Source organism: Rhodnius prolixus, unplaced genomic scaffold (genome assembly GCF_049639745.1).
Source record: "Rhodnius prolixus isolate KJV_2025 unplaced genomic scaffold, Rpr scaffold_5, whole genome shotgun sequence".
Lineage (NCBI taxonomy): Eukaryota > Metazoa > Arthropoda > Insecta > Hemiptera > Reduviidae > Rhodnius > Rhodnius prolixus.
This window is the reverse complement of record NW_027411624.1, coordinates 24,054,263-24,076,186: the sequence shown is the minus strand read 5'-3', so window position 1 is coordinate 24,076,186 and position 21,924 is coordinate 24,054,263. Positions and strand designations below refer to the sequence as shown.

Sequence of the window (21,924 nt, the reverse complement as noted above, 5' to 3'; positions counted from 1 at the left end):
GTGAGTTCCAATTAACAAGGAAACGGTTGACCTATTATTAATATAACGGAAATATGATTACCATAATACTGTTGTTATTATATAATACGTGTGAGTATACTTGTTTAGCTTGTTATCTTGAATAACTAGGGTGTGCCCAAACTAGAAGAGCAAGATTTTTTTTTAAAATCTTCTTGTACTATTAGTAACACTGTGTAGTCTTGGAGGTATAATGAAGAATACTATAATTAAAAAATTTCAGTTTGAATTTTAAACTAAATTATGCATTAATATTTGAATAGAGAGATTGCAATTTTGCATGTCAACTGAAGGGCGGAAGTGACGTAAATAAATTAGTGTTTAAAGTTTAATAAGTATATAACATTGTAGCAGATCCTTCCTGAGCGCACTAGATGGAGGTCTACGTGGAGTCATTGGAGGTTCCCCACTGGTCTCATCAGTTTTATAAGAGTATATGGATCTTTTAGGCTGCTACTTTTCTTCTCCAAGTCCCGATTTGGAAATCTATTTATTTTTTCATCTTCTTCAAATCTTTGGAAAAATTTTAAATTTATTTATTTGTTCCTCTTTACACATGCATTTTCTGCAGGATTCCTCCCTTAGGGTACCTTAAGTAGCCTCTAATCATCAGAGCTGGAATAAACCCAATACCGTCTATTACAGCTCTAAATCTTTAGGTTCGCTTAGCGTCAAGATTTTCCTTACTTTACTTGTCACATAAGTTCATCTACCTCCTTAGTGTTCTGGTTAAATATCATCCCATTCATTATCATTCCCATAAATTTAGTTTTAGCTCCTCATTTCTGATGAATTCCAAGTCACTTAAGCAGAATACTAACTATTGTCTTATGTTCTATCTAAATGCAAATGCATACAATCTTTGATCGGATTAAAGCATTTCAGTTACAAAACATCGTTTCCTGTACTTTTCGCTTATAGTTATTGTTGATGTTTTCCTTAAAAATTATTGTTCGGTCAAATATGATAATCAAGTTTTGTTTACACAATTTATAACTGCTCACGTTTCGAAAGTTACAATTTCTTCTTCAAGGGCGGTTACAGAATGTTTTTTCTTGTAAAATAATGCAAATGAACATTTTTATTCGTCTTTAGGTATAACACTAGTTTTTTCTAAAACCTCCTTTAGTTATAGGTTTTTAACAATGAAATGAATTCCAAGTTTTGTATCGTACATATTACTTCCATATTTGTTTCCGCACAATTACTGCGTACTTTGCGGGTAAAATCAAACCACTTAAAAAAAAAAAAAACTTTACAATTTGTCATGAGCAAAATTGGACGGGCCGCCCGTAACAAGCACCCAGGAGGTTACGATCACTGTTTCCTGAAGGTTTGTCTAATGAAAGTGCACTCTTTTGCATACTCGCACCGCACGCGTCGTATTCATTGGATATATCTTGAACTAGAATATGGAGTTAGCACAGTAAATTAGTGCTGTTAGAGTAGTTTCTAGTTAGTGCAGTTTCTCATAGCGTTCAGCACAGTGGTGTCAAAAATTTTGTATAATATTTAAGCGGTACAAAAAACCAATAATTTTAATTCTTTTTTCGAAAAACAAATAAAAATCACTTAAATATCTAATTTTAAATTATTTCCTTTGTATAATTATGGTAATAACCAAAAGTTACTAATTAATGAAATGCACTCATAGCTGTAGCACTTAAAACATAGATTGCAATTTGAACTTGCTTTACTAAATCTTAGTATATTAATATGCCTATTATTTGAAGATTGTAAAAAAATAAAAAGAATATATAAAGATAAAATTTGATAGACTGGTCAAATACAATAGTATGTGAAAGGTCGGGAAAGTAAGTCGGCAGGTCAGCTGAATCATGCTGAAACTAGGCCATTCAGTTCAATAAGCAATGCTATAATAATACTTTAAAAGTGTGATCTGAATTCCTTGGGCTGATATTTGAATGCTGTCAATTGGCCGCATTTTAAACTTTAATTCATGCATTACGAACTTTACGCACGATGAAAACCATATTTATTTAATACATAAATCTTTTATTGAAATTTACAACTGCAACGGTTGTTGCAACAAGTAAATATGGTACCTGATAACAAAAAATAAAAGAAAATCATGAGTGGAGAAGGCACCCAGTGCTGCCACTCCAGTAACGTGCTTTGCTCTCACGATAAGAGTAGATCACGAGGCCATCTTCTTTTCAATCTCTTTAGAGGATTACCTTGGTAATGTGGAGGAAGATAGGTGTTCTATGAGAGGGTTAGGGATGAACTGCTGGTAGAGGAATGAAATTTGAAGAAACGAGTGTTAGCTAGATCTGTAATGAAAGGCATTTTGAGGTCATTATGGATAATGAGGTTAGATACATAGAACGGAGCGTTAAGAAGTTTTCGAAGTATTTTTTACTGTAATGCCTGGAGGCGTAGTGAGTTGGAACGCTTAGTCGATCCCCATACTTGTTTGACCAAATAGGTTGCAAATAACATTAGATATAAGAGTCTTTTGTTTTGTAGATTAAGTTTCGAACGTTTGTCAAGTAGTCTGGCTAGCAGTTTTTAGAGTTGGTTAGTTTCTTGTCTTTTCAGTCTAGCCTGGGGATTCCATGTCAACCGTTTGTCTAGGTGCAGTCCAAGGTACTTTGTTCACAGTTGGTACAGGGGTTTGGTTCAAGAAAATGGGAGGTAGGATTTTCCGTCCTAAGAGAAATACTATATATTTTGATTTCGTAACGTTAGTTTTGATTCACCTTTTGAAAAGCCAGTCCTGTAAGTGGTTGATGTGATAAAGCTTCTACAGTACAACCAGCATGCTTTAGAAGTAATACTAACAATTTAAGTGACAAAGTTGCTTAAAAATCAAAACATTTGCTGAATTAAGTTAAATTACACTTAACTGCCAACGGATGTAGTTATTCAGTAGAGCAGTGGTTACAATTCAAAATCATTATTTTAGAATTAAAACACATTTCAATTGATATTTCTCTTTTGGAACATTTACTTCCAAAATTTCAATATAATTACTTTAATTACCATCATAATATCTTAAAGATTCTTCTAAAACAAATTAATTTAGATCTAATTAATTGATTTATTTATTCTTAAAAAATATATATTATATATAATGTGAAAAAAGAAGTTGGTCTTTCTCAAAAACGAAGGGCAATGATAATAACATTTTCCCGTTCGAAGTTTTAGAGTTTTTAGCTTTATGATTCATTTTTTAATGTTGACGTATCGTGACACCTAATTCTAGAGCAATCATAATTTTTTTTTTTAATTACAAAATATAGCAACCCGTCGAGAGCCATTTTTCGTATGTTACGTAAATGGTCCACAATTCAAAAATTGAAAGTATTAAATCGTCCTTTGGATTAGTTTGATAAAAAAAAACTCTACCTTTTACAATTAATATTAAATCAAACCTTTGAATCTTTGAATATTAATGTGGAAGAAGTGAGAGGGCTATGATTTCTCTAAATACAGTATGATAGGAAATCAGCGTTAGATATTCCATTCTGGAATTTATTGAACCGTGATCGCCTTAGCAAGAATTGCCCGAATATTGGGGGTAGAACGACTTCATATTCTGTGAATAACCTTGATGTAATTGATTTAATTATCTGCTTCTTTACGTGTTAACAATTTGGAAATAATACTGGTTAATCGCGGTGCAACCCTGTCCATAATGTGGCATTAAAAGTCAATTTTTAAAAGACTATAGTTTTACATTCATCATTTAACTTGCAAACAAAATGGCGTAACGATAATGGCAAAATTAGGGGCAATAATGATAATTTTATAGTAATGCTCAGTTTTTCGACAATCATTCACGCCATTTATACTCCCACGTTTCAATGGAAGGGTGAAACGTATATTTCTAGTGAGAGAGCTCAATTTCAGTTTGGGTCATAGCAGTTAGAAAAGTGAAAAATCGAAAGGTTGGCAAAGAATCGCACGAACTTATATTGAAAGGAAGCAGATTCCTTTAATGATAGTTTTTTTTTTAAAATATTAACTATTATCTAAGAATAAATAATTGTAGCACAATTACAACTTTTTCAAGGTAAGAGCTGATATATTTAGTTGCAAATAGAGCTGGAAAAGGAACAAAAGTCAAACGTTAAGACGGTTAGAAAGTGACCAGAGCTGGAGAATCAACTGAATGGCATGCAAGGACGCCTGGGTCACACTCTACTGTATGCGATGTTTGGAACTGCGCTCGCGCAAACGGCAGCGTTCGTCCAACATGTCCATCTGATTACCTACAACCACAGTTATTGTAATTCTAATTAAAATAATTCTCAGGAATTCTGTGCATCTGTTTATATTTAGGAGAGCTACTGCAATTAGAAGGTTCAGTCACTGGGAGCCAACTCATCTTTTCCTTGCATTGTTCTCCATAAATATTTTTTTTTTTTATTTACTGAAATTACATGAAAAGTAATTTAATTTAGTCAAGCAATTTACACGTCTTTCGACATCACTTTTTTCTTTTTATTTTTTGAAACTTATAGCAAATATTTCAGCAAAATGTCAAAATCACAATAAAATTTATTAGTTTTAGCAATAAGTAATTGCAATACTTAATTCTGTGTGATTGTGTTATGAAATTTAGTTAAAACTTCAGTTTTATACTTGCTGTATAAAATTCCAAGTTAACTGCCCCTTTTGACGTAAACTTTTTTTTAAAAAAATTACTCAAAGTTAGCCACGAGCTAAAATAAGATATTAGAGTATAACTCACCATTTGGACAGGTGAACAGTTCTCCAACAGTCCTGGTCTGAAACAGAAATACACACAAAAATCACTAAGTTGGCTAATTTTTTTAAAAAAAAAATGATTTAAGGCGCGTCCACATCTGAGATTATTGGCCCCAGAAGCTTTGTTCAGTGCACTGTCAACCTCCGGACAGTGCTCTCTCGATACAGACAACACTGTCGATCTCCTGACAGTGAGCTGTAAGAAGCTCCTAGAAAAAGAAAATCTAAGTTGGCTAATTGTTTTTATTTTTAGGGAAAATTTCTGCTTTTCAGTTTCGAAAATCTATATCACCTATCAGTGTTACCAAAAGTTGAAATAACATCTGTTTAGTGGAGTGAAAACTGAACTTTATTCTGGAGGATAGGTCCTCTCTGAGTAATCGTTAGTATTAAAATAATGGCCCAGAATGACAAGAAAATTAATAATAACAATACAAATATTATATTGCAGTTCGTGCACTAATAATGTAAATGAATATTACATGAAAATTGCTTAAAGGTAAAATTTAAAAGCATGATGGTAATATTAAGCCCAGTGTAAGACTGAAGAGTCTATAGAGATCTGTGGCAAATTACCTCGGAAGTGCCATCGCTTGCTTGTAGACACACAAAGACAGAACACCATTTTTCTAAAACCAACTTTATCAGTTTCAGAGAATCTCGAAATGAGGTTTACTGGTTATCACTTAGTGTGGTTGCAATACTATAAAAGATAGTGAAAAATATTGCAGCGAGAGACCAGCTGGTAGTACATCAGACCAGCCCAGATTTGACACAGGTTTTTGCTGCTCTTCAATTTACTAGGAGCTCTTTCTATGAGCCACACTACATTGTAGATCTACAACAACTAGAGTCTAGTTTCAACAACTAAAGATGTAAATTAAATTCAATAAATACTGTAAAAATTAGTAAATTAGTGAACAAAAATTGAAATGTTACAAAATTCATTAAACTCATTACAAATATTATGAAAGAGCACTAAGTGATAAATATCTGGATTTGATAATTGCGCTAATTAAAAATCATAAATAACAATAATAATTAAGATTAACTTTATTTTAATCAACGAGTGGAACATAACGGATCATAAGAACGTTATAATATAAATGGTACATAGACGAACAGTAAATGGAGCAATTCACGTGTCTGGCAAACTATACTATAGTAAAGGTAGTATTAATGCTAATAATATTATTATTATGATTAATAATTTACAGATGTATGTGGGTTAGTGATTCTCGTAATTCAACTAGTTAGCTGCATGCAGTGCATTGCATTTCCTCCATGTTCGTCCAGCAATGTCCTCAAAAAAAATGCCATTATTATATGATCATTAGAGACGATTTATTAACATAAAGAAGTCTAAAGCAATAAATTAGTTGAAAGAATCAAGAAGAGTGCTAGTCTCTCCACACCTCAAAGAAACTCTGATATAGTTGCATTTTGTTCTCGAATACAGTTATTCCTAGCTGAATAATTGAAAATAATACTCGAAGATTCAATGAATTCATTGAAGATTGGAACGTTTAGCCAAATTTCAAAGTTCTAATCAATAGACCCATATAATCAGATGGGTTTTAGGACTGAGTTGATCAATGTCAGTTTGGATCTTGAATGTGAAGAATGGTTTGGGCGGATATTCAGTTCCTGTCGTTTCAGTCTAGGAAGAGGATTTTAGGTCAGACATACGTCGATGTAACAATCTAACTTTGGCAGCAAAAGAGGTATACTACAGAAGCAAGTCGGTAGTTATTTTACAGGATGTAATAAATATAAGGTTTTAACGTTTCTGTTCATTGAATTTGATTCTCCACACATTTGAACTAACATATGTCACCAAGAATGATGGAAATGAAGGTTTCTTGTGGCTGGTTTACAGGATATTTTTGAGGATAAAAATGGCAATGTCATCTTGCATAGGTGATTAGGATACTGTAGGATAATTTAAGTATGGGTGAGAATATCAGAAGTCTGCAGAGTGAAGAGAACAGAACCCAGAATACTCGTCTGAGACATCTCGTGTCTCTGTTAGATGGAAGTAGCAGGTGGTAGAACCTTCTGCTACTCGGTAATACCCAGGATTCAACGATGAGTAACATTTTACATTTATTACTTTAGGTAATCACATTTTGGAAATGGACACAATGTCGAATCTATGGAAAGTGATTGAGTCATAATATTTGTAAATAATACTTAATAACTAGGAACTTAAAGAAGTTTACCTCTAAGCATTGGAACCTGACTGCAGAATTAATCCGTCAAGGCCGTGGGGGCTATAAAGATAATTGTAGGGCCTATTAACCGGCCACTGCAGGCTCAGAAAACACATGCATCGCATGGGCCTGGCAGATGGTAAGCCTCTGTAGGTTCTGTCAGGAAGAGGGGCTTCTCTGGCTAAGGATGTTACTTCACGGGGAGGAAAAACCAAGGCCTGAGAGCTTTACCCAAGAGTCGCTCTCCGGAATTAAGAGACTGATTAAACGGACAGGTCTGGAGGGTGAGCTCTAAAGTTGGGGAGCCACAGTAGATCCAAAGGGGTCGCAGAGGGCCGCCATATTAGAATCTAATCTAAGCATTGGAACTGCTAGAAAAAAAATCCTACAAAAAGGAAGAAATCCACTTGGTAATCCAGTAATTCCATTTAACATAAGTCAAATCAGAAATTTCTTATAGGATCCACACAGAATGTATAGGTGGATTTGTTTTTTTGAATGTATAGGCGAATTATTCACTCTTTTAATATCACTACAAACCTTTTGAGGGTGAGATGCTTATCTGGGATTTTTATCTGTTCATAATAACACCTCTTCAAATCCAAAAATGTTGACTGGGTGTATGCTTTGCTGCAATGCAAACAATAGCGACGATTTTTGCCATTAAAGTTGTCTTGTTTTCACTAATTTCAATTAGATTATCAGGTAGTATTAGACTGCGATCTAGTCTCCCTCGTAATACCTTTTAAGCTAACAAGAATCCAAAATCCTCAGTAAGGTAGTTAATAAAAGAAAGATCCAATTTCTTAAGAATAATAATAAGAAGAAGAAGAAAAAAAGATTAAGCAGTAAGCGACACACCTCCTTAAAAAAAGAAACAAGATTGGTTAAATTTGTTTAATTGACCTAGCTCTGCATGTTGTATAGTGGTTTTAGTTGGTGTACAGTTAGCTAAGGAACGGTCCCGTGTGGGAAACTCCTCCTCCAGCTGGCCATTCTGGTAGGAGGAATGTATTTCTTAACTAATTCAGTAGTTCCCCTTTAATCTTAACCATAACCTAGATAATCTGCACACATCGTAAGATTGAAATTTGTTTTTTAAGACTTTATTTTTTCACAACCATGTGAAAGTTGAGGCTATCCCACACAAACCAAAGTATTATTTCAAATTTTTTGACTGACCAAGTGACGTAATTGTTCCATATTTACGTAATTTCAAATCAAAAAGTCTAATAAATTTGCTGAAATTTACTTACTGATAATTGATTTGTGTCCTTAAACCTATTTTTCCGGCTCCCCTAGAAGCTTACAATATACTCCCAGGAAAATAGTTGAACGTTCCAAAGCAGTTCCCCATAGCAGTCATATCCGATCGGAGGTTTGCTTTACATCAGGAAAAACACCATAAGATTGATTCCTTCCGCTTCAGGAAGAAATAACAGTATGAACTATTTGATTTCATTGCTGAACAATGGAAAAATACCTCCTGAAGCCAATTTGAAGGACTTGTAATACTTTGGAAATGGAAACACAGTTTTCTAGGATTCTTTTACAATAGGCTTATGTTTGTGATTAGACCCAGTTCTGATCGATCTCATTCTTCTGTCATAACTGTTTTTGTTAATTCAATAAGTGGTTCTTATTTTTGTACATTAATAAATGAATTGTAATTTTAAGATTTCGCAGATTCATGTTTTTCATAAAAGGAAACTGTATAGTTACTTTTACTTCAGTATAGTTTTCCATTGAAGTCCAGTACTTTTTGTAACTTTACTTACTCTATGTTCTTAAGACAAACTAGATCATTAAAATGTATTTAAGTATAATGTATTTGTTTATGTGGTCAGCGTTTTGGATTTCCAAGCAGAGGTCCCGGGTTTCACCTACTGGCCCTTAGGATTTCTTTTCTTAGGAAAACTACAGCCAAGTTCTGTGATGAGCAGTACGGTCTGCAGCAAGAGTACACTGTCAAGAGACCTGCAATGAGCTGAGATGGCTCCAAAAGCCAGTGACCTTAAATGTTGACTGGTTTTTTGACTATAAAAGTTTCTGTAATTAAAACTAAGAAAAAGAAGTTTTAGATAATGTAATAAAGAAATTACTCGAATAAAAAAAATGATGTAATTATTACAAAGAACAGTTTGAACAGAATTGTTCCGCCCCAATTTGTTTTCTTTTACCCAGTTCCTATAATACTAGTCTGAGAGTAGGGAAAGTGATATTTGTTGGCTCATTTTTTATTCACAAACTTCATTAAAACTATTTGTCTAATAAAGTAATTGTATTCATTTTATTAATAACATTAATTAAAAATGCATGACCCTCATTGTAACCTAAATGAACCAGGTGCCCAAGGGAAAAAACGAACTGCGCCACATTACATCTTCTGTGTTTGGTCAATATGGTGCCCTACAGTCTTTTCAAGTTCAACAAAGATTGAGTTAAAGCACCGTAGTCTTTCTAATTTAAAGTTGAGACACAATATCTTATTGAAAATGTGGTATATCTTTGATTTTTAAACCATCCTAGCGCGTGTATTTATTGTCTCCCTGACCGATTATGGGACTTACATTCATCAACAGAGACAGATCAATTAGTTTTGTGTAGAGATTTCAACTTCATTTACGCATTACACTTTGCTGTCTCAGTCAGAAACCGGTCAGAGATACAATAAACATGCGCACGACGACGCGTAAAATCAAAGAAATAAATAAAAGATATTGTTGATTCTATCAGTCATAGCAACTTTCTTATTACCAGTTTCCATCAATTCTGACCAGTTTCCATCCATTCTGACCAGTTTCCATAATTATAAAGCTAAGTGTAGTTCTGGATTTACTTCGTTACCTAACAATTGACACACTGCAACAGATCGTCCGCCATAGTCAGAATGCCATTATTTACCATTGATTACCCTCCTGATTTTATGTCTTTTCCATCCATTCGGACCAGTTTCCATTCATTCTGACCAGTTCCCATCCATTCTGACCAGTTTCCATCCATTCTGACCAGTTTCCGTCCATACTGACCAGTTTCCATAATTATAAAACCAAGTGTAGTCCTTGATTTACTTCATTACCTAACAATTGACACACTGCAACAGATCGTATGCCATAGTCAGAATGCCATTATTTACCATTGATTACCCTCCTGATTTTATGTCTTTTCCATCCATTCGGACCAGTTTCCATCCATTCGGACCAGTTTCCATCCATTCAGACTAGTTTCCATCCATTCTGACCAGTTTCCATAATTATAAAGCTAAGTGTAGTCCTTGATTTACTTCGTTACCTAACAATTGAGACACTGCAACAGATCGTCCGCCATAGTCAGAATGCTATTATTTACCCTTGATTACCCTCCTGATTTTATGTCTTTTCCATCCATTCGGACCAGTTTCCATCCATTCGGACCAGTTTCCATCCATTCAGACTAGTTTCCATCCATTCTGACCAGTTTCCATAATTATAAAGCTAGGTGTAGTCCTTGATTTACTTCGTTACCTAACAATTGACACACTGCAACAGATCGTCCGCCATAGTCAGAATGCCATTATTTACCATTGATTACCCTCTTGATTTTATTATCTTTTTATGGCTTTTCCATACACGATTACTACATAACGTCATACGATTCTATCTTAAAACCCCCCTTCCCCCCCAAAAATTAATAGAAAGCGGATGGAACATGGTTGTGTTGTTCGTTTGTAAAAGAATATCCTCTTTTCTAAAAGATAACTTTCAAAAGACCTTGAGAAAATCTTATTTTCGTATTACTATTTTTCTTGTATTAGCCACTTTATGGGCGCCTCCTGTGGAGGACAACTCTTACAAAATATTCCGCACATTGTAAACATTGAGCGCTACTAATGGACTGTTAGAAAAAAAAAGGTGGTCCTTCATAACCATCTAATGCGAGTACAATCATTAGACAGCTAGACGTGAGTTTTTTGAAATAGAAGGTAACATAATGTCATTTTGTAACAATACGCAGACAAATCTGAAAAGAAATATCATTAGAGTTAAACGAAGCACTGTTTAACACTGCATTACCAATGCTCGAACTTAATCAGTTACTGCCAATGTGGAGTCATTATTATTATTATTATTTATTTACAAGCTTACAACCTTTGTCTGGGAGTTGTAACAACAATGCTCGAAAAAGTAGAATAACATTACATTAATGCAGTAGTAAAATAAAGGAAATGAAACTTTTCTTTATGAAATAAAAAAGTGTAAAACTAAAAGATAACTCATTGACATGCATAGGTGAAAAGTAACTTAATTAGTTAGACATAATTTACTCAACAGTTACCACTCTAAGAGCAAAGAACTTCTGAGCTTCAGAGCTTGGTACGTAAAACTGTGAATTTCATTAATTCGATTCACACTATTTATATCTAACAACTTGAGAAACTTGTCTTTTAAAGAATCATTTGAAGATTAATACGAGTTAAGAAAATGACTTCTAATGGGGAAAAGTGAGGTACATTCAAAAAGGAAATGAACAATGAATCTGGAGAAAAAGAGTTACAAATGAGGCAAAGATAGTTTTCATCAAATTCATAATAGGATGGAGTCATATTGACCCCATAATTTAATTTATATTTTTTTGCATTGATTTCAATTTTAATAATAAAATTTGCATTAAAGGTTGAGAAAGAATAGGAATTAAGAACGAAAAGACAAATTTTGTCCACGAATCGGCTTTAACATTTCACGCAGAAGGAATTAACTTCAACTTAGGATCGCAGTAATTTCATTATTTTCTAGAACCCTGATTGGCTGCCTTCTGATCAGGGACTTTTTTCAATTTTTTTGTAATTACATTCACTATTTTTTCAATTACAGTGCTGCTATTGACACGGATCGGAAATTACCCAATTCGCTACAAGTTTTTGCTGCAATTCGGACAGAAAATCAATTCTAGAAAGAGGCTTTTTTTTTGTGCCTTGATACTTTCTATGAAAATTATGTAAATTTATCAAATAAGCATTTAGGCTATCATCTGGAATTGAGTTAATAACAGAAAATCTACTTATATTACCAATCAGAAGTCGAGATGACTCCAATATATTTACATGTAATGCTAATCTGAAGTCAAAATACTCTTATGATTCAAGTAAACTAATCTGCAAAAAGAAACTAAGAATTCCATGGTCTTCAGCTCGTGACTATCGAATGGTGAGAGAGTGGGGATAGCATATCTAAGAGCATTTCGGGATAGCTATGAGATGTGGGGAAACAGAGACCATTCCTAATTTTTTTGGAGTCAAATTGACTTCGGATTGGCAATGCAGTGTTAAAGAAGCTTCAATAAGAACTGTAGCAATCTTTCACTTTTCACTTGTGTTTAATGTTAATGGCCGAGGTATTAAAATTATAATGGCCTTAGATGAGTAGAAACAAATTTATGTGATTCCAACGAGAAGCTTTAGCTCACATAATCCTCTTAAAACGAGAGAAAGTTCTGTTTTATTACTTTTGTAATATTGAACATTATTTGAATATATTTACCATAATAAGAAAGGTCATTCTTACATTGGGTACCAATTATGACAGAAAATTTAAATTTAGTTAAACGTAATAAAACAGAACAGTTTTACATTAAATAATAATAAAACAACTCCTAATTAATTGGAAGTTTGTAACAGTTCTCTTCCTCCATGAACAAATAGTTCTGGAATGTGAGCTGACGGTGAATCTCCATCATTTTTTTAAGGTCGTTTTCGTCATGTCATTCACCATAATTATTGAAAACTCTTCTTCTTCTTCTTCTTTTTGTAACTTATTCATCTAACAGAAGAAAAAAATGCAGACCCATGAAGACTTGGTGAGAAAGTATTAAAAGAAATGATGGATAACAGGAGAATGGAGGTTTCAGTTGCCTTTGATAGAAGAGTAGGAAGAAAAAGATTTAGTATTTGGAAAATCTCAGAAAATGATGGGAAAAACTCTTACATAAATTGAAGAAGCTTAACTCTTTAAACAAAATTTATGAAACAATCTGAGAGTTAATGGTTCAATCCGCTTTGAGGCAGAAACTCCATTTTATCCGTTCAGCAGGCTTCTTTTGGAATTGGATTAATTGGGTTATCACTAAAATAACAAAAAAAAGCCCTCCAGGGTTCTGGAATCCACTGGAACTGCTTGCGAAACCGTCAGTTGGTTTATCCTATTTTCAGCGGTCATTTGAAGAAGATAGTTCTGTTCTTCTTTACGTAAACAAAGTAAAAACGCTCGAATGGGAAATTATTATATATTCAACTAATAATTACACCAGAATACACCAAGAAATAATGCTTATAATAAAACAAATGAACAAGCGAACCATCCTTTAAACAGTAAACCGAGCTCAGTAAAAGGCTTTGAACGTAAAGCCATTGTAGATAAGTATAGCATTAAGGCCAAGGATAAGCACAGAAATCTTGAGAACATAAGTCAGCAAGTGTGGTGCCAGACGGAAACATGAGTGAAGACGAGATCTCAAAACCTCTGAAAAGATGAATGTCCGAAACCCGGTTCGAGTTACTGTGAACAAGCGGATACGGCGGATAAAAACAGCGATATTATCCCAGCACTGCCAACCTAATCACATTTAATAACAATAATAATTGCTTTTTAGAGAAGAGATTAGCCGATTGGTTTAGCGTATACTGCAATTCTCACGCTGAGATTCAGGGTTCAAATCCAGCTGCTGGCCTTTTAGATTTTCTCTATCTAGGAGCTTCTTACAGTGAACTGTCCGGAGATGGATAATGTTGTCTGTAACAAGAAAACAATGTCTGGAGGTCGCCATTGATCTCAAATGTAGACAGCATTAAATTATTATTATTCTTTTTTTTTTATTCATTTTGTAATTTACAATCTGTATAAATATATACAATAAGTAAATAGGAGGTGAATGAGATGTACTGGAGCGGGAAGAGCAGGAGGAGAGAAGCTACCCAGCGGTAGCATTCTCTAGATGAGATAGGGGAATGCGAAGAGGAGAATATGAGTAGGAGAGAGGAGAGATTTAGTTCTTCAGACTGTAAAGAAGTCGCGGGGCCACTGGCGATTCAGTCGGCGAGGAGTATTAGGGATGTCAGAGGAGGCGAGAGACTGTACAAGAGGATTTGAGTTAGTAGAGAGAGCAGTATGGAATTTTTGATATTTAGTCTTGGCGTGTTGTTCTATGAAGGGAATGTTGAGTTCGGTGTGAAAGATGAGGTTAGTCACGTAGAAAGGAGCGTCAGCTATCTGTCGGAGGAGTTTTGACTGAAATGTCTGTACAGTCCGTAGGTTTGTAGGTTTGGCTGAACCCCACAGCTCTAGTCCGTAAGTCCACATAGGTTTGAGGATAGTACTGTATATTAAGCGTTTGAGTTCAATAAGCAATTTGGAGCATCGTCCAAGTAGTCTGTAAAGTAGTTTCGCACTTTTTGTCATTGCTTGTCTTTTAAGTCTAGTGTGTGGGTTCCACTTGAGTCGCTTGTCTATGTAGAGCCCAAGGTAGCGCACCAGATCTGTACGAAGGAAGAGGATTGCTGTTGAAGAGGTCAGGTGGACAGGAGCCCCGCCGAAGAGCAAACGTGGCATGCTGGCATTTCTGAGGGTTCATTTTAATCCGGCACTTCTTTGCCCAGGATTCTATTTTATGTAAGTGTGTATGTAATTTGTATGAAGCTAATGTAGGATGTGTACTTGAAGCTAAAAATTAAATTAAAAAAAAAAATTATAACAGCTTTTTCCAGATAATGGTACTTTTTAAATCACAGATTCTATGGCAAATTCACTATGGATTTTGACTGTTTAAAACGTTGTAGTTATTTTGGTCGTTCTTTAATTCAGAGCCTTTTTATCCAAATATTTTGATGCCCAAGACTAATAAACATGTTTTTATTATTATTATTTTTTACTTTTAAGTCAAGGGCATTAAAGAAAGTGTAAAGAGAATTACAAATGTTTAACATAGTGTTTACTGTAGACAATATGTTGAATACAGTTTTTAAATGTGAAAACCAATGGCATCCAACCGTGAAATAAAATCTTTTTATGATAAGGTGAACTGTTTGAAAGTTTCGAAATTATTCGGGAGTCTCCCATTTGTTAGATTACACATTTTATAAGCAATATGAATTTACTAATACAAAATATAAGTTCACACCTTTTTATAGTTAACAATTTATGAGCTTTTTTTGTTGCTCAAGTGGAACGAATTTATTTTTTATTTTTTAAGTTTAATTACAATTTAGCACATTGCGATATAACCTTGGGGCGCTCGTGAATGATTTAGATTTAGATGATTTAGATTTAGTGGCAGATACTGCCACTGCCACTACCCCACATCACTCAGAAATGATACAGTTCACTTACAATATATTTCTGAAGCATCCTGTACTCAGAGGACCCATTTAAGATCATTTGCTCGAGGGTAATCAGTTAGCCAGGAAAGTGCTTCATGTAATTTAACCAGTAGGATGTACGCACATCCTGGCCCAAAAAAAGGGGGAGCTAGTAGGGCTGCTCTTTCTGAATGAAGAACTGTTGCGAAATATGAGAAATCTGTTCCTTGAATGGCAGTACTTTCCGCAAGGGGCAGGTGATGGTGTAGTGGTTACAAAGTATTGATTTATAAGTGGCAGATCTCTAGTTCGAATCCCGCGTTTAGGCACTTTTTATTTCAAAACAATTAAAGTTAATAGTACAATGTACCATGATTCCTAATTTGGTACTTAGAATACTCCTTGACTGAGAACTCTTTATTTAACCTCAATACAATTGGCCACAGATCTTTCGTACGAAGGACTTCGCCCTTTCACTTCATGCTTCATCGTCCATCCTTATTTGTCTTTCACTACCTTCACCTAATGCTCGATAATCTCATCATATAGTAGTATTAATTCCATATAATACATACTTATATATTGCCAATTGATATTTTATTCATTGCCTATTTATTGATGTAAAAGACACTCGAAAACGACTTTCTTTAACTGAAATAATTGTAAGTTAATTGACAAACTTTCAGTTTAACATTGAATTTTGAAGAAACGTTCAGTTGTCCTTGAGAATTAGGTGGGTTATAGACTGCTAGGTGATAATTAAGTCAGGTATAACTAAATGTGGTTATACTGCCCAGGTTCAAGGTAGCGCCTCCAACTAATCGAAAAGTAAATTTGAATTTGAATTAAAATTTTAACCTTAAAAGATTATTAGTCAGTCACTTATTAAACTAATTTTTCTTAGTAACTAAATAACTTCAATTTTTTTTTCTTTCTTTTGTTCCTTAAGTGAACTGTAAAATAAGCGGTTAGCATGAGTTTAATGCCAATCATTGAGCCTGTTTCGAGTAGATTACAGGCAAAACGTTAAATGCAATTTAGTAAAATCGCAGTTTCGTTTCCAAACCGATTTTGTTCAAATTTGTATTAATACTAGCATGATCTTATTCGGAATTATGTTGCTAGCAAGAAAGTAAATGTTCTGAATAGGCACTTTCCGAAGGGTGGTTCTAGCCAGAAAATCCTAAAAAAACAATCAATTAATCTTGAACCTGTTCTTCATATATCTAAAGAATTCAGGGATCGATGGAGTTAGCCTCTTCCTTTCTACAAATTCAACACAAAAAAAAATATTTGTCGAGATGTCTTATGTATAAGGAACCTAACCAGCAATCTGACAGAGGCCTAAGAAAGACTACCAAGTTATTCTATTTCATACCATATTTTCATAAATTTCACATTAATCTATACTAAACTCGTCTTAGTGTACATAATAACCATTAATGCCTTTTGTTACCCTATTCAGAAGCTCCTGATGAAGCGCCACTAAAGCTTAAAATGAAGGAACCAGAAACCAGCCTCCAAAAAAGACAATTTCTGGTGGTAGCCGATAAAAATGCTCTGATAATAATGTAATAATGCTCTAACCATTTAAAAACAAGATGTTTAATTTTATATGAATAAGTATAGAAACAATAATAAATTGACTTTGTATATGCTACAGAATAAGTTATAGATAAGATATTAGATATAGAAATAGATTATTTATTTTAATCATTTATTCTTTCTTGGAACCCCCGTTATCGACTACTTAAAAGACTCTTAGACGATAGATCAAAACTCTCTCTGGACAACAAAAGACTGATTTATACTTCTATTTTGAAACCCATCTGGGCGTATGGAATAGAGCTGTGGGGTTCAACCAAACGCCCCAAATCTCCAAAGGATTCAGTCGCTACAATCTTAAATACTTCGAACTATTGTACACGCTCCATCTTATGTCTCCAACCTGACCTGTACACACAGACCTTAACATTCCTTTTGTCACACAAGTCGCTGAAAACACGATACAGAATACTCCACTTCAACCTGCAATCTCATATAAATCCTCTAGCTCAAAATCTTTCTTCTAGGACTCTTCCTGATAACCTGGACAAGACGTCTTAAAAGACAGTGGCCTCGTGATCTCCTCTCAAGTGAAGAGAGTGACTAACCATCCAATATTTGGGAGTGTTACCAATGGATAACTTCTCCATTCGTTACTTATCATTTATTACTCTATTGTTTCATTGTTACTTATAGCGCTAACGCGCTGATTGTAGCACAATAAACGCAAAAAAAAATCATTTATTTTTTTAGTTTACGGTCAATGACAATATAAATAAATAGATAAAATAGAAGATACGCCAAAAAGAGGAGTATTTGATCGTTACGTAATATTAATAGCTACATAAAACTAAAAATTTAAATATACAGTAAAAGCTCTTTATTCGCGGGGTATATGTTCCATAAATATGCCGCGAATACAGAAACCGTGAATACGGAATGGTAATTTATACGGGATTATAGGGGATACGTTCCTAGGTGACAAAATAAAAAAAAACAAACAAATATAAAAAAATCAATTTAATTGAAGTTTTTGAACATTTTGATTAATTATCTTAAGGCTTAGGCAATGGTTTGAAGAATTTTGTAATTTTCTCTTGCTTAGCAGTTTTTAAAAGCTTTTGTTTGCAGTCAAAGTTTGAACTTGCCACTACAACTACCATCAGGTTCTTTAAAATGAGCGTAAAGATACTTTGCCTTCTCCCGGACCATTGGACCACTCAGGGGCACCCTTTTTTGGATGCGGTCTTCGATCCATAATGACAACGCCACTTCCATTTTTTCTATTGCTGGACCACGAACAATTGCTTTCATTCTGTGCGTTTACATTCTCAAAAACACCGATCGCGGCGAAGGCGGCTTATGTCAAAGTCCTCGGCGATATCATTTAACAACATACTTTAGGCAAAGTTGTAATAAGATCTATTTTACTTTTTTTATTAGTCCATTTGACGGCATTTACAAAGAATATTGGGTTGGATACCTATTGGAATCCTTTTATTATCATAGTGTACTTCCGCGAATATAGGAATTGGGTCGCATTTTTTTAATCCGCGAATAGTGAAAACGCGAATGAAGGAAGCGCGAATAAGGAGCTTTTACTGTATTGCAATTTTAAGTTTACGAAAAGACCATTTCTGAGGGAGATAGCGCTAGTGGAAGAAAGTGGTAACCTCTATTTTCAAAAAGAGATAAAAAATTCTTTTCACCGCATTGTTGGATTCATTCCATCAGTATGAGTCGAAGAAAGTTCTCTCCCGGAATCCATAACTACTTCACTATGATTCATCCATTTCAAATAGACGCTCTTTTTGTTTTTACTTTCTCTCATTCTCGGAATCTGCAATCCAGTCAATTCCGGAACGGATATTTGCGGATTTCGTTATGTAGAACCGACAGTTGTGATCTATAAAGCAAACCAGAAGTGGCCTTTATAATAAAAAAAATTATAATGTATTTTTATTATCATTATTGGCGCTTTTCCCCAAAACTGTTACACTATTAATTAATAATTAATTTATACTTTATTTTATTCAAAATATTTAAAATTTCGTAAAGTGTTTGTTAGTAAAATGAACGTTGCAATATTGAGAGCCATTGATCCATAGACGGCGAAAAGCGGTATAATAAGGGGCCATCGAACTCTTACGGTAGAAAGAACTTGAGGGTGTAATTTTCTTGTTCGGTCAAGAACTAGGATCGTCCATTCCTCTACTGTATCAAACATTTATACTATTTAACAGTAAAATGAACATAACAAGGAAATACAATGATAGAAACAAACTGTAGCTCGCATTTATTGATGTTTGTTTGTATGGTGATTTCGGTTTGTCATTTATTTGATGCATCTACGGCCATTTTTAAGGTAGCTAATGAACGAAATTTTGAATTAAGTCCTTAATATTAAAAAAATAAAAATAAAACTATAATTATTTTATTGTAATTAAACAAAAATTAGAATGAAACAGGATGTAATGAAAGTACTTGTAAAATCAAAGTTATTTTACGTATTTTTTTGCAAACGTACAGCGCTGATTCAAAATGACCAATTTCTGCAATTTCCTGTGACCACAAAACGGATATTTTGGTGTAAATCTACAGCTACCAAAAACGATAATCTAGACCCAGTGATGGCGAATCTACGACCTGCGGGTCAGTGTCCATTTGTTTTTTTACGCGGGTTGTTTAGATTTTCTAATTGTGTGGATAATTAATATTCTATCTGTAATATTCTATCACGCATTGACACAAAAGCAATTTAAATGCTATCTATAACCTTTAGTTTGATCATAACAGTTCTATAAAACGCAAATGACGACAAATGCTTTTGTAGTATTTGAAATAAAGCAAAAGTGTTTACAAAATATCAAATAAAATGTATAATTTTACTCATATTTTGTTTGTTACAAAAAAATCGACAACCCAAAGCAAATAACCATATTTAGATTTTTCTTCAGATAAAACACACTTTTGTAAGGTTTTGTTCAGTTATGTTTGTTAAAAGAGACTTCCACAGCACTTGTTTCGTCCTGTTTTACCAGTTAAGCCAACTGAATTTTAAAAATGTTTAGTTTTGAAAATATTCAGTTTAAAATTTTTAAACTTAACTCTTGTGCAAATGGGCATTAGTGACCCAAGAGCTAGTACTAAAGAAAAAAATGAACAAAATTTGACCCGCGTCTCAAAAAGGTTCGCCATCCCTGGTCTAAAAAAGAAGACAAAAAAAAAATGGAATATTCTGTATTTAGCAAATAACTGTTGTTAAAATTTTTTTTTAAATAAAACCGAAAATACATGTGCCAGTGTACAATGGCGTTTCACCACAAGTAACTCCGGTATAAACTAGGCGCGGTCTCTAGAGGATTGGCTGGGCATAACTAATCTATCCGCCCGGAGTGTTGACACTGCGATAGCTCATTCCTATTTTACTCTTGTCGCCATAACTTTCTATCTCACTTTACAGATTTCCCCGATAACATGATTCTTTTTTTTCTAGATTTCACTTGTTTACTTACCTGAGGATACTTCCAATTAAGTGTCATTAGAATATACAAGTTCTACCACAAAAGAAACTCTATTCTTAACTTATTGCTTACGTTAACAGAGAGATACATACATTGTTAAATCTGTAAGTTGAATTATTTTCACACGAATTCGCGCTGACTCTTAATGCCAATCAAGGGTACTATTAGATTCGAACCAGGTTTCAAGCTAAAACTAAAAGTGTTATTAAGCTGCTGTTGATTTCATCCGCCATTGTACGCCTTTTTTTTTACTTCAAATAAGTTTCCGTTTCACAGTACACTTGCTGACTAAAGTCCTAGTTTTTTAGGTAGGTTATACATTCAACTACCAAATTAATTATCGTGAACGGAAACGACTTACAAACATACTTAACTAATTATAAAGTTCACATATACAGTCGAACTTCTCAATAACGGACACTGGCGGGGGAAAGCAAAATGGCCGCTGTTTGGAGGTGGTCGTTAGAAGGAGGTAGGCAAGTTTCATAATGAAAAAATATGGGTTTATTTCCAAACATCTATTTAAAAATTGTTTATTATTAATAGATTTATAAACGTACATAATTGCATAATTATTGCAGCTTTTTCTTAATTATCCAACAAATTTATCAAAAAACTACATAAATAATCATTACATTAATAATTTGTATAATAATCATCACATTTATTCATAACAATAATAATTTATGGTAAAAGTATCATCTTACTATCATCTATTATTAGAAAAATAGAACAAACCTTTCGGCAAGTTGACGATGGCTCGATTTGGTTTTTACAAAATCTTCCAACACATTTATTTTCTCTTCTAGAGTTAACCACTTTCGTTTGAGAGACATATCGGAAAAAAATAATATTGTTCGTCCAAAGTAATATTGAAAAATGATTAAAATGGTACAAGATGTATGGAGCTTATAAAGGTAACTTTAGGAAAAACCAGAAAAAACAAAAACTTGAGAGGGGATAATTCTTTTTATCACCGCGTCAAACGAACTTTTAATAATAAGGTGGTCGTTGGTGGAAGGTGAAACATTTAATTCGTTCCCTAAAATCAATGTCCGCGGTCGTTATGTAGAGTGTCCTTTAGACGGAGGTACTTTTATATAGAAAGTGTATAGGGGTAAAATGGGGAAATCCGTAAGTCCATAGATGGAGGTGGTCGCTAGTTTATGGGAGGCTCGACTGTAATTCCATTAAATAAAATCTAAGGTCTAGACTAGTACCGCAATATGTTACATCTTAGCTATGCATGTCTCCATAATGTCTCAGATGCTGACTGAAAATTTCCTTCGAGGGGGCGTCCAAATTTAAGAAATAAACTTTGTTGATTTGTATTTTAATAAAAAAAAAATATTTAATTTAATTTTATAAAATATTTTAAATATTTTATAAAATATTTTAATTTAATATTTATTTATCACATTTTAAATTTTATTAAGATATATTTACAAACATTGTTTACAATAATCTACTGCCGTTTCCTTTAAAATCCAGAGATATTCATATATTTTTCTTAAGGGACCCTTATCTTTAGACAAAATCTATGTTTTTCACATAATTACGA

At 33.7% G+C, this 21,924-nt stretch overlaps 1 protein-coding gene across 5 annotated transcripts in view; it reads right to left on the bottom strand.

The window, feature by feature from the left end:
- uif (sushi, von Willebrand factor type A, EGF and pentraxin domain-containing protein uif) overlaps positions 1-21,924 on the bottom strand; it is a 210,705-nt gene that overhangs the window by 45,842 nt on the left and 142,939 nt on the right. For all 5 annotated transcript variants that reach the window (XM_074136874.1, XM_074136876.1, XM_074136873.1 and 2 more), the window contains one exon: positions 4,739-4,775. In XM_074136874.1, coding sequence (XP_073992975.1) covers positions 4,739-4,775 — 37 coding nt within the window. The remainder of the gene's footprint in view (positions 1-4,738; positions 4,776-21,924) is intronic.